The sequence below is a fragment of the Tenrec ecaudatus genome, chromosome 12 (assembly GCF_050624435.1).
Source record: "Tenrec ecaudatus isolate mTenEca1 chromosome 12, mTenEca1.hap1, whole genome shotgun sequence".
NCBI classification, from domain to species: domain Eukaryota; kingdom Metazoa; phylum Chordata; class Mammalia; order Afrosoricida; family Tenrecidae; genus Tenrec; species Tenrec ecaudatus.
In genome coordinates this window covers 111049416-111062177 of record NC_134541.1, presented here as the reverse complement: position 1 = coordinate 111062177, position 12762 = coordinate 111049416, and the positions used below count along the sequence as shown (strand labels likewise).

Below are 12762 nucleotides of genomic sequence, written 5' to 3'. Positions count from 1 at the left end.
GGTTGGTGCTTAGATCTGGGTACAAGTCGCATTAACTGGACTTCCCTGTATGTTCAAAGCTAGGATCCTATCACAGACAGCATGGTACTTCAACATTGACCTTGAAATGTCATTTTTAAGGATGAATTCAATGTCATTCTTCTTTAACCCGCCATGCCTGGCATGGATTCAGAGTGGTCCACACCAGCCCATTTCGGCTCACTTATGCCTAGGACATCGATCTTTATGGATTCCATTTAACTTTTGATAACTTCCAGTGGTTCATGGATTGTTCTATTGATTAGTTCCCTGTTGAGTCGTGATTGAACTGTTTATTGATGGTTTGACTAGCTGGTTACTTTATTCACTTGGTTGGTTTATTGTGTTTAACTCATTTACTTATTGTTTTATTTGTGATTGAGAGCGCATGATCTCAATTGCTTTATTTATTAATTCATTGATTCATTGATCTTGGGCACCATGGATGGAGGTCAGTGGAGTGCTAAGCGGAGGTGAGAACAACGGAGAAGCTTGTGGTGGGGAAGCTGATGGGGATTCTGGCCCCTCTCCAGGACAAGCCTCTTGGTGGTTAAGGTCAGGGTACAGGTGGCCGCCCCATACCTGCATCTTGGCCATTTCGTGTTCCATCTGGTGGCCAGCCTCCTCCTGGCCCTTCTGCAGGGCACTGCAGGCCTCTTTCCGGTCCTGGCTTTCTTGTCTCAGCTTCCCCAACAGCTTGCTCAACCTGGGGTGGCATTTGTGGGTTACACAGGCCAACCATGGGGGCAGGGGGCGGGCCTAGGTGGGAGGCTGCAAGGGACTGGGGGGTCTATGGACATATTCTTGGGTCAGGCCTGCCCCGGGGCTGACCTCCAGGCCCCTGAAAGGATGCATAACTTCCTAGGCGAACAGGGACACACAGACAGGCCCTGGCTGGGGATGTGACTGGTCAGGGAGGGGTAGGAGGATGAAGGGGGAGAAGCTGGATGGGGGAGGGAGGCAGAGGGGGGAGAAAAAAGGATGGAGAAAGAAAAGACAGGGGAGCAGGGACTGAATGAGGCAGGGGGCAGAAGGGGAATGAAAGTGGATGGGAATGGATGGGGAGGGAGAGAGATGGAGAAGAGGAGGGAGGGGAGAGGGAGTGAAGGGGGAAGAACAGAGGTGGAGGGAGGCTAACAGGGAGGAGGAATAGGGGGCGAGGAGCTGGGCAGGACCTGGGCTAGGCTCCCTTCTCCCCCCACATCATCAGTGAGCACTTCCAGCAAAGCAGCTCATCCAGGAGTTCTACTGAGAAATGGGGGGGCGGGGGGGCATTGAGGGTTGTGGGAGGGGTAGGATTCAGGGAACACAGGCAGCCAGCCGGTGAGGCAGAGCGAGCAGTGGGGCCCACCGGAGGGTCAGCTCCTGGTCCAAGCTCTTGCGTTCTGAGTCCTGCAGCGCCTGCTTCCTCCGGATCTGACCCAGGGCCTCCCGGACCTCCACCAACCTGGGGCGCAAGGAGTCCTCCTGAAGCCAGCCCCACCCTCCACCCCCAGAGCCCCCTCCTAGAGTTGCCATCTGCAAGGAGCTGCTGCCCCCTCAACCCCAGGCCAAGCAAGGGGTGCTCAGAGCGAGGCCCCACTCCCCCTTCCATAAGAATCCCTACTTCGCCAGAACCCCGGGCCCGGGGAGGCAATGCACCTGCTCTCCACCAGCAAGCCCCTAGGCCCAGGGAGCCCTGGAGCCCCGCCCCTGAGAGCTCATCACAGGGAGACCCCCATGTACACACCCAAGCTTGGAGTTCTTCTTCCCAGAGCCCTCAACATGAAGAGCCCCGCACCCAGCCAGTCCCCACAGGGAAACCCCTGCCCCCAGCAAGCTTCCCACAGTGAGCCCCAGCAGCAAACAGCGCCCCTCAGCTAGGCACACCCACCTCTTCCAGTGAACCCCCAGCCCCAGCACACCCCTGCCGAGTGAGCCTCCCCCACAGCGAGCACCTCAGGAGCCTGTCCTGCCGAAGCAGACAGCTCACCTCCACAGTGAGCTCCCCGCCTCAGCCCACCCACCCTGCCCCTGCCCCTTCTGGGGCCTGTACATCTCTCCCGTCTGGGCTCCAAGTTCCCCTGAAGTAGGTGCCATCACCTCCCGCCTGTGCCCATGGGGGCTACCTGTTGTCCAGGGCCTGCATCTGCATCTGACTTGGAGTGCTGGTGAGCTGCAAGGAGGAAGTGGGGTTTTGGCGCTAGCCAGCATGGACTTGGGAGCTGAAGGGAGCTTGGGGTTGGGGGTCAGGTAGCCCGGCTGGTGCCCACCTCGAAGGCCTCATGTTCAGCCACCCGAGTCACCAGGCGCAGCTCCTGCCGCAGCTGTTTCAGCTCGTCCTCCTGCACCTGGACTTGGGCCCGCACCTGGTACAGCTCCTGCAGTAGACCCAGCGTCGCTCGAGAGCACCGGTCCCTGTGGCCCCGGAGACGGGCCACCTCGGTCTGCAGGTCTGCCAACCTATGGTGGCAGGGGCATGTGGGACCGGGTTCCTGGCTGTATGGGAACTGTCCCTGCTCCTGAAGCCCCACTCACCACTGCTCCAGCTGCCTCCAGCGCTCAAGGGGGTCCTGCTCGGAGACCGGAGTGGCCGGCATCAGGCAGCAGCTAGACCCACGCCTCTGCAGGACCTCGTCCAGGTCATCCTCAAAGAGGGGCTGTAGCTCCTCCAGGGTGGGGAGGTCAGGCTGGGAGGTGGGGGAAGCCCCCCAGGGCGGGCTACTGATGTCTGCCAGCTCTGTACTGGGAAGGCCCGTGGACAGGGCTTCTGATGTCAGTGGGGCAGGCAGGGGTTGCCCGTCACTGCTGGCTGGCAGAGTCCTTGGCCACCTGGGTCAGAAGCAGAGCCCTTGGCTGCCGCGTGCGTCCCTTGTCATCCAACACCCGCAGCCACCTGAAGAGGCTGCAGCCAGGGTGGGTGGGAGAGGCTATAGGAACAGGTAGGGGGTGGTGGCAGAGTGTGCCAGGTAAGGCCCTGCCTCATCCCACCCCTTCCTGAGAATCCTGAGGGGCAGGTTGTTCTGGAACCTTCCCTCTATCCACCCAACTGCCCAACTCCTGCTACTGCGGGGCCTTCAACTGCCTGATTGGTAAGGGCTCGGGGCACCATTGGGAGCTGGGGTAGGAGTGGGAGAGTGTGTTCATGCTGGACAGACTGATTTGCATCCTTGTACCAAGGTCACACAGACCTCAACACAGCCCCCTCCCACGTGAGGGTGCCCCAGTTAAGACAAAGAGGAGGAGGTTGAGACAAAGCTTGTTTCTTGTGTTTAATGCGACATATCCAAAATATTGTTCTAACACATTGTTCGTACAAAAGTTGCTGGGGGCGTAGATCAACGAGGTTCACAGGCTGTGGCCTTGAGACCACACTGACCATGGGCTCTGGCCTGCCCTCACCCAGGCTCCCACCGGTGGGAAGGGTGGGAGCTTGTAGGGAGTAGAGGCCTACCTGGCATCCAGGTGCCTGTCCTGCACTGAGCGGGCCCATTGTCCACCCCTGTAGGACAGGCCAGAGCCCTCTTCTCAGCACTGCCTGATGGCAGGCTCGTGTCCCTGGACAGCTTGGGCCAGCGCTGCTGCCCTCCAGTGGGGCTATATTCTCACCACCACTCCGTGGTCTCGTGAGTCCCATGATCCCGATGTCCAGCCCCGCCCACCTTGGCTTGGGAGGGGACACGGACACCACGCCTGGCTCAGCCTCGGAGGATGGGAGTCAGTTAACAGGCCCAAGCTGGGGGTGCCCCAGGGCTGGGGTCCTGCCTATCTGCAGTCATCAGGGCCTCCTGGGCCATGTGTTCCCCCAGGTGTCACCTCAGTCTGAGCCAGGGCTTTCCATGCTGGCCCCAGCCGACCCCACGGCCCAGAGAGGGGGTCTGTGGTGGGGCTGCGCAGTGGTGGCCTCAGGGAAGCCAGCACGCAGCCATCTCGGGTGCTGATAGGGTCACACAAGGGAGGCCCTGGGGTCACAGAGGCGAGTCTTAGAGGTCACACAGAACTTTGGGCCCTGAGGTCAGAAGGGGCAGAAGCAGCAGCGGGTCCCCAGGTCAGTCTCTCACAGACACATGCACATGACCCATCCAACATAGACCCACATACATACACCCCACTCCACATACACCCACGTACATACAACCCACCCCATATACACCCACGTACATACGACCCACCCAACATAGACCCACATGCACACGACCCACCCACTCCCACACTTTCTCCTTACAGGTCTGTCCCCAGCTCCCAGCGGTACCCAACAAGGACAGCCAGGTGGATGGGCAGGGTAGGGGAGGTGTCTGGGAGAGCCCCTCGCCCACCACCCCTGCTCCCCCCAGAATGGGCAACAAGGAGACCAGGGGCACGCAGAAGCTGGGGCATGGTGATCTCCGTACTGCACAGGGACGCCAGGCCTGGACGGCAGGGGACTCATGTCTGGGCCAGCGAGAGCTCCTCCAGGCCACCTCGGCCTAGCCGGTACCTGGCGAGGTCCTTCCTGGTCACCAGCCCCACCACCTGCAGGACAGCCAGGCCATGGCCCATCTGAGATCCCTGACAGCTCAGGGACCCATGCATGGGGTGGCCCCAGGCCCCAGGCCCTTGGCTGGTTCAGCCCTCAGCCACCCTGGCCCCACTCACCTGGTTGCGGTTGTCGACCACGACCAGGTGCCTCAGGCCCAGAGCCCGGAACAACTTGAACACTCTGGGCAGGGACGCTTCCTGCAGGGACAGCGGCTCAGCCCCGACCTGCGACCAGGAGCCCTCCCGCCCCACTCGGCGTGCTGTGCCGCGGCCCCGCACCTGCGGCACGGTGTAGGGTGAGGGGTTCATGAACTCAGACAAGTCCACACTGCACTCTCGCTCATCCTGGGACACATGGATGGACTGGATGGGGGGGAAGCGGGGGTAGGCGTCCCGGAAATCCTTCAGCCTCAGCCGCCGCTGGCCCAGGTGGGAGCGCTCCACAAACACCTGTCGGGCAGCAGACAGCAGGGTGGTAGGGTAGAGTATGTGGCAGCGAGGGCCCCCACCTTCCCGCGCACTGTGGAGTGGCCCCGCATGGCGGCCAGCGCACCTTGTGCTTCAGGAGCACGATGAGCTGGGAGCGCAGGATCAGGCCCTGCAGTCGGGCAGGCTGTGAAGACAGAGGCAGGCAGTCACCACTGGGGAGAGGGCCGGGGAGGCCCTGTTGGCACACAGGTCTAACGCTGATCCCAGCCAGGGGCCTCTGCACCTGAGTCCCCACTCCTTTCAGGTGCTGGCTAATGCAGCACCCTCAAGAGGATCAGGGCCCAGTGCGCCCAGTGTGGGGTCTGCCCACCTGCAGGCCCTAGTACCTGGGTGTCGTCAGCGTCGTCCACCACGGGGAAGCCATTGTGGTTGGACGTGGGGTCCTTGAGGACATCCACGATGATGCCCACCTTCTCCGTCCTCCGCAGGCAGGTCACAGGCGTGCTCATCACCTCTCTGGGATGGAGAAGCCCTGTTGGCTGTGGGGCGGCAGCACCCCAGCCCATCCTCCCACCTGAACCAACACGATGCCATGACCCATGCCACACAGCAGACCCCTTCACTGGGGGACAGATACGCGCCCCTGGAGGGGCAGGGAGTACCTGGCGGTGAGCGAGTGAGAGGTGACTGGGGCCTCCCAGTGCAGGAAGGGCACACTCTGCAGCTGGATGTGCATGTCGTACAAGCCCTGGGGGTTGGGGACACGCAGCATGTCACACCAGGGGCCTGGATCCCAGGAGATCGCAGCCCCAGGGATGGATGCAGGGTGAGCCCGCACCTCGATGAAGACATCGCCCACGATCTTGGCGGTCATGAGGACCAGCATGATGGGGAAGCCGTAGGTGACGTTGCTGGTGGCCTCCATCATGATGACCGTCAGGCTCAGGGTCATCCGCACGATTCCACCTGTGGGGAGGGGTGGGCGGGGGGGGACCAGCAGTCAGGGGACCACTAGAGGCCCAGAGAGATGAGAGGCCTCTGATTGGGGCCCCATCTCAGGCCAGCCAGGGGCTCGAGGCAGCGGGGATGCACCTCCTCTCCATGCACAAGCGATGCCCGCTCCCTACCCCCGCCCCCAGTGCAACCTGCGCCAGACCTCACTCACCGAGCTGGGCAGCAGCTCCCATCAGGGCATACTTGCCAGGATCCGCCCAGACCTGGAGGAAGGAGGGGAGCAGGGAGATACTGGGGTGGTGGGAGCTATCCTACCAGAGGGTGACCACCGCGCAGCCAGGTGACCTCCTAGCACCCCAGCCCGCTCCCCTGGCATGCCCACCTGTACTGTGAGGTCCCATTCTGCAGGGCAGGCCCCTTGCTCATGGTGGCGCCCCCCCCCCCAATGGCACTACCCACCACCCATGCTCCCCTCACTCACCACAGCTGCCAATTAGCACCCCACCCTGCTCCCCGGCTGACAATGCCTCTTCCCCCCACCTCCCATGTTGTGCCAGCCCCTCCCCACTCCCTGTGGCAGACACCCCTGTCCTGCTCCCCCAAGGTCCCCCTCAGCAGGGCAGCCCCTGGATTGCCACCTCCCTTTTCTCGCCCCGCACACTCACCGCCGACTCAGTGAGATAGGACAGGGAGATGCCGAAGAGCCGGCCCCAGGCAGCGCCGATGAGCAGCGAGGGGATGAAGACGCCAGCGGACACGGTCAGCCCATAGGTCCAGCAGGCCAGGAAGAAGTAGGCCAGCGTGAAGAGGCCAAGCGTCAGGGGATTGTAGGAGCCTGCGGGGTGGGAAGTTACCCAGGGCCCAGGCTCCATCCACACCCCACCCCTCCTGTCCCATGGGCTCCTCAGCACAGTCGTGGGGGAGGAGCAGATCTCCCTCAGCACCGGGGGGAAGGAGGGGTGGGCACACCTGGCGGGTCGTGGAAAAGGCTGACCACACTCTTCTCTGGGGTGTTGAAGAAGGCGGCCGCCATGGAGTTGTACTCGCCGTCTGCACAGAAGAGCTGGGGGGCGGGGTCAAGGAGCGGGGCTGGGTGGGGCGGCACCAGAACGAGGGCTCTACCATAGGGTGGCTCTAGTACTGCGGGCACCTCCGGGGTTGCATTCAAGTTCTCATGGGTCCCCAGGCTGCAGGGTCCCCGGGGCTCAGCTGCTTACTTAGAGGCATCTCGTGTGAGGGGAGACGGGCCACCCCCATCCCTGGGGGCAGTCCTACTCTATCCTGCAGGGCCACTGCCCAGCACGGGCTCCAGGTTTGTCCTTGCCACCAGGATGTGGCCAGGCTCCCCGAGGAGAGCAGAGGAGGAGGCCCCGCCCTCCAGGGCATCCTGGGGAAGGGAGGTGTGTCCTTCCCTGGACACCTGGGAGCTAGGACTCACCCCTGCCCTCCCCCTGCAGGGCAGGGGCTTCTAAGGGGAGCTAAGGGGAGGGCAGGCTCCCAAGGGCTGGGCCTGCACCTGGAGCGGGTAGGACATGGCATTCCCCTGCAAGGGCTGGCAGTCCCGCGAGGAGTAGATCATCACAAAGGCCACAGTGGCCGTGACGGCGGCCACCAGTACGGCCTCAATGACCTGCAGGCAGGGCCGGTGGATGTACCTACAGTGGGGAGTGAGGGGCCTATGGCATGGCGGGCAACCACTCGGACACACACACGAGCCACTCACACGCACACACGCCTCAGAACGTTACAAGCCCAACTGAGCCTCCGCGGCACAGGGCTGTCGACACCATGCGCTGGCTCAGAGGCTGAGGCCCACCAGTGCTCTGTGGGGGCGCAGCCCTCCTGCTCCCCTGGAGATGGAGTTAGTCCAGTGCTCTCAGGCGTGGACTCAAGGGCAGCAGCTTGGTTTGGGGTTTCTGTTCATGCCCCCAGCCCGTCACCCCACTCCCCCGTCAGGGCCCCAACAGGCTGACTCCGCTCATGAGGCAACGTGACCTCAAGTGGAGTGTCCACCCCAGCCTGCCTGTCTGTCAGAGTCGCCCCCTAGCGGCAGTCCAAGAGGAGAACACGCAGCCACGTGACACCTTGCATGTTCAGACACACCACACACATGTTCACCCAGGTGCAGGCCCTGCAGTCCCACTCCCGGTCCATCAGACCCCGGCCCAGGTTTACCCCTCACCCCACTCCACCCGGGGTGTCCCCAGCCCAGCTCCTTCCCTGTGTTGACAGCTCCCAGCAGACCCTCAGGCCCCTGCACATCACGGGGACTCGGCTCCCCCTCAGCCCAGCCTCAGCCTTACCTGATGCGGAACATGGTCAGCCAGTAGTTGAGGGCGTTGAACACAGCTCCCAGGACACCCCCTGCACACACAAGCACCCCAACCCACCCCCACCCCGTTAGGGATGGAGCAGCTGCAATCACAGGGCGGGGTGGGGGAGGGGACCAGCTCACCGACGACTCCCATGGCGATGAAGATGGGGATCTCGTGGATGGTGTAGACCATCTTCTGGGTGTAAGGGAGGGGTCGGGTGTCAGGATGCCCCCACACAGGGACACCCCAGCTCCGCTGTCTCGGGAGCAGGCAGGGGCCAGCACTGGCCAGCACTGGACTTTCTGAAGTGCTGGCCACTCTGAGCCCACAAGTTAACAGTCTCGCAGGGGCCTGGGTCAGTCGGGGTGCAGGGTGGGAGATGGCCCCAGGACACCCTTGCAGGGACTCCAGCCTATCCCTTCGCACAACCTGGAGCCTGTGTTTCTAATGTGACTGTGCGTGTGCGTGTGTGTGAGCAAAGCATAGGCTCCCTGCGGACACGTGGGCTGCCACACGCCACCCTGAGCTCACAGATAGAGCCGGGCACTGACCTCAGTGTCAAACCTGCCGAAGTTGATGAGGCCCGGGTTGGAGAGGTCCCAGGCGTTGCCGTGGTAGATGCTGAGCACGAAGTTAAGGGTGAAGGTGGAAATCATGGAGGCGAAGAACTGAGTGGGGGAGAGGTGGCTGTCAGGGAGCAGGGGCAGGTAGGCAGGGGCCCCAGGGAGACCCTGTGGGGTGTGCTGAATGAGCACTACCAGTGAGGCACTAGGGTGCACAGATCTGTTCTCCCCTGGGAAGCTGAAGGGCAGTGGGGACAGAAAGGCAACTTCCAGGACTGCCGGGGAGCTCGGCAGGAGGTGGTCTGCCGGCCCCTGGGTCAGAGAGCCTGGGGGGAGCAGGGGTCACATCCAGCACTCACAATCCTCCAGGTCAGGAACTGGTTCCAGAAGGAGGCGCCTTCCTCCAGACTGAAGAGGACACCGCCTGTAAGGCAAGGGCCCCCCGATGTGCCTGCCTGGAAAGCTGCCCAGGGCCAGGCCTGACTGCGCCTATGCTAGCCCAGGCCTGTGCGGGCAGGGGCCGCATCGGTCCACTACCCAGCCATGGCCCTGAGCCCAGCATGCAGGCAGCCCTCTTACCCATGGGGGCCCCAAGTTCAGCAGAGGTGCTGACCATCTAGTGACCTGCCCTGAGCCCGGCCCTCTTACCCACAGGGGCCCCGAATGCAGCTGAGACGCCAGCTGCAGCTCCGGCAGACACAAAGTCCCGCTTCTCCGTGTCTCTCCGGAAGTACTCAAAGATCTAGGGGGGAGGTACAGTTCAGGCAGGTCAACCCCACTCTCCCTCAGAAGGAAGGAGGTCACAGGGACTGCTGGGGGAGGTGGGGAGGCGGAGGCAGAGGCGGGAGGAGGCTGTTTGGGAATCACAGGCGCTCTCAGGGGCTCCCCACGTGGGACCCACCTTGAAGTCGCGCTTGAGGGAGGTGGACCTGCCCTGGGAGATGCCTGCAGCGATGACGGCGCCCGAGTGGATCATAGGTCCTTCCTGAAGGGCAGCGTGCTCAGAAGGGGTGGTAGCTGGGGCAGAGTGGGGGCAGGGCGGAGTAGGGCGGAGCCTTACCTTCCCCACGGCCAGGCCGCCCACCACAGATAGGATCACTCCCGACACTTTGATCACCAAGGTCTGGGACACAAGGAGACAGTTTGTGACCAAAGTGCAAACAGAGGCCGAGGTGGGGCCCTGCCCCGCTCACCAGAGCAGAGAGGCCCCTCAGCCCCTGGACCTGGGAGCAGTCGTGGGCCTTTGCTCACCTTGAGCCGCACCACGTGGGGGATCTTCACCCCATTGAGAAAGCACTTGATTTGGGGTATTCCGCTGCCCGCTGCTACTGGCTGAAATGAGGGATTACCACTGATGGGGTACCCAGGCAAAGGGCCCCACACCTTGGATGAAGGGAGAGGGGACAAAGGAGGCAGGGCACTGGCGGGGCTGTGACCAGAGGAGCTTGTGAGAGTGGAGCGAGGCAGGCCTGGCCTTGGGCCACTGTCCCACATGAAGGGACCCACCTGGCACCTTCTTCCACCTGCACCTGGAGTGGGCCTGCCCCCTTGCTGAGACCCTTCCCAGAGCACCCCAAGACCCCACCCCCAGCCTGGCCCTGCTGACCGCCACTCGGGGTCCTGGTGGGGGGACGGGTGGCCTCGCTGGGGGTGTAGGTGGCAGCACCTCAGGGTCCCGGCACCGAGTTCACTGAAAACTCAACACCCCACTGTGTGGTTCTGCCACAGGTGATGGGGAGGGCCTTGTCTGAAGGGGGTGTGTAGGCACTGAGGCTGGGCCCCACTCGCACCCCAGCCGGCCCACCTCCACGAAGGCGACGATCAGCGAGCCCAGCAGCACGAAGGCCGAGTTGAGCACCGCCCACAGCAGGAGGGAGAAGGACAAGCCGCCTTTCTCCGTAAACTTGTCGATGTCTTCGCTAGTCAAGGAGGGCAATGGGTTCTGGACCCCAGTGTCCCACCCACGGACCCCCAGCTCCCACCCACTCGGGCCAGCCTGGCGCGTGCCGGGGGGTGGCGGATACTGTCCTTGACGACCCTGTACTTGAGGCCGGCCAGGTTCTCCACCACGATGTCAATGAAGCAGGCCACCAGGCCCGTGAGGATGCCGATGAGCGCACAGATGACCCAGCGCTTGATCTCCACTGTGCGGAAGGCCTGCGGGTGGGGTGGCTTCAGTGAGGGGCTGCGGGGTGGGCTCGGCCTCTTGGCTCCTGTGGCCAGGACTGCCCCCTGCCCCCTATGGCCCAGCCAAGCACAGCAGGGCAGTCTGGCGCCTGGCTCTGCCCACAGTGGGTCCTCACTGTGTGGTTGATGCGTCTCTCCTCCTCCAGGAAGAGCTGGTTCTCGCTGTTGTCATAGTCCAGGCTCTAGAGGCAAAGTGGGGAGAGAGCAGGTCACCAGGGGCAGGGTGGGCAGTGGCCGGGGGGGCTGGCAAGGGAGGGGCTCACCTCATATTTCAGGGACAGCAGCTTCTCATTGTGCGGGATCTCCTTGGGGACGGGCAGCAGGGGCTCCCTGTCCTGTGGGGGGTTGGGGTGGTGTCACTGTGTCCCTGAGTCCTGGGACAATGGGGACGGGGTGGGCAGTGCAGCCCATGCACAGGGCAAGACCGGCATGAGCTGGCCATGGATCTCTGAGCAGGCAGGGCTTGTCCAGGTGCGCAGCTGCACCCACTGGTGTGCCACACGCAGCCCAGGGTCAGAGGGCAAACCCCACGTGGGCCCCTCAGGAGACACATTACCAGGAGGGCTGGTGTCAGAGACAGACAACCTTCAGTGCTGGGGTGGAGGTGGGCACGTGGCAATGTCCGACCTTCCTAGGGCCCCGAGTTGGGCTCCTAGGTGTGTTGACGTCAGATGGTGCGAGGTGTGGAGACTGCCCTCACCCGACACCAGGATGAACACTGCACCATAGCCAACCTACAGCCACTGCCGGGCCTTCCCCGCCTCGCTGGGCCCTCAGGGCAGCGCTGAGCTGCCCACAGGAGCGCCAAGGCTGGCATGCTGAGGGAGCAGAGGGCTTCATCGTCCTTGCTCTGAGCACTGGTTGGATTAAGACTGCTGACTTCACCCACTGCACCTCTGAGGGGGTCTCTGCAGTTAGAGACCAGACCCCCGCCTCATCTCCCCACAGGGAAATGGCTCTGAGGCAGGGCCACAGCACCCAGGAGGGGAGGGGACCAACAGCCAGGGGCCCGAGCCAGGGGTGGTCCTGGGAGTCAGACCCCAACCCTGTACCCGCCTCCTCCACTCACTGGGTCCAGGAGCTCATCATCCGGCTCCGTGCTGCTCATCGGTCCCGTCCGGAAACTCGCCAAGCGGGCCGGCTAGAAGCAGAGGGGCAGTGAGGGAAGGGACACAGTGGCACAGGTCCCCTGGAAGAGTGCAGAGGTGAGCATGAGGCCTGGTGGGGTGCAGCAGGCTCTGAGCTGGGTGTACCCGGTCTGCATACTGCAGTCACACACACCAGCCCGACGATAAACCCTCAGGATATGAAGCTTCTCCCCGTCCCAGACAAGCACGACCCCACTCCCAGTCCCAGCACTGACCTGGGCTCCCGGTCCCAGCACTGACCTGGGCTCCCTGCTCGACTGGGTCTGGGCACAGCTCTGACAGGCGGCCCCCTGCACTCCCAGCCCCCACAGGCTTCCCTTTATAAGCCCTCTGCTGCCCTCGCACATGACCGTGACTCGCTGGCTGACCTCACCCTCTGGTCCCAGCTGAGCAGGGGCACAGGGAGCAGCCCACCTGGGCTGAGCTGGAGCTGGGACTCAGGGACGTCCCTCGCCTGTCCCCACCTAGCCATGCCCACCCTCATATCCAGCACATGAGCAGCCACACTGCCTGGGGCCGGGATGTCCTGGGAGGAGGAGAAACCTGCCTGATGCCCAGCTCTAGAATCCTGCCACATGCCCTACCCCCACCCCAGGGCTGCATGAGGTTCTAGGAGACCTGCCACCACCCCAGCCTGCGGATGCCACTGGA

At 63.1% G+C, this 12762-nt stretch overlaps 2 protein-coding genes across 3 annotated transcripts in view; both read right to left on the bottom strand.

Moving 5' to 3' along the window:
- Nucleotides 1-3490, bottom strand: part of CCDC154 (coiled-coil domain containing 154) — a 21027-nt gene extending 17537 nt beyond the window's left edge. The window contains exons 1-6 of the mRNA XM_075528088.1: nt 3452-3490; nt 2536-2687; nt 2271-2460; nt 2127-2173; nt 1370-1465; nt 601-724 (exon numbers count right to left, since the gene is read on the bottom strand). Coding sequence (XP_075384203.1) covers nt 601-724; nt 1370-1465; nt 2127-2173; nt 2271-2460; nt 2536-2687; nt 3452-3490 — 648 coding nt within the window. The remainder of the gene's footprint in view (nt 1-600; nt 725-1369; nt 1466-2126; nt 2174-2270; nt 2461-2535; nt 2688-3451) is intronic.
- CLCN7 (chloride voltage-gated channel 7) overlaps nt 3245-12762 on the bottom strand; it is an 11817-nt gene continuing 2299 nt past the window's right edge. The window contains exons 2-25 of one of the 2 annotated variants that reach the window (XM_075564515.1): nt 12033-12104; nt 11227-11298; nt 11080-11145; nt 10801-10933; nt 10581-10690; nt 10028-10108; nt 9837-9899; nt 9678-9761; nt 9425-9518; nt 9136-9200; nt 8765-8881; nt 8354-8408; nt 8202-8262; nt 7415-7553; nt 6868-6961; nt 6564-6733; nt 6110-6161; nt 5783-5910; nt 5607-5692; nt 5331-5460; nt 5069-5128; nt 4795-4965; nt 4633-4713; nt 3245-4509 (exon numbers count right to left, since the gene is read on the bottom strand). In XM_075564515.1, the coding sequence (XP_075420630.1) occupies nt 4423-4509; nt 4633-4713; nt 4795-4965; nt 5069-5128; nt 5331-5460; nt 5607-5692; nt 5783-5910; nt 6110-6161; nt 6564-6733; nt 6868-6961; nt 7415-7553; nt 8202-8262; nt 8354-8408; nt 8765-8881; nt 9136-9200; nt 9425-9518; nt 9678-9761; nt 9837-9899; nt 10028-10108; nt 10581-10690; nt 10801-10933; nt 11080-11145; nt 11227-11298; nt 12033-12104 (2271 nt within the window). In that variant the 3' untranslated portion in view covers nt 3245-4422. The remainder of the gene's footprint in view (nt 4510-4632; nt 4714-4794; nt 4966-5068; nt 5129-5330; nt 5461-5606; nt 5693-5782; nt 5911-6109; nt 6162-6563; nt 6734-6867; nt 6962-7414; nt 7554-8201; nt 8263-8353; nt 8409-8764; nt 8882-9135; nt 9201-9424; nt 9519-9677; nt 9762-9836; nt 9900-10027; nt 10109-10580; nt 10691-10800; nt 10934-11079; nt 11146-11226; nt 11299-12032; nt 12105-12762) is intronic. The other variant, XM_075564516.1, reaches the window with a different exon arrangement.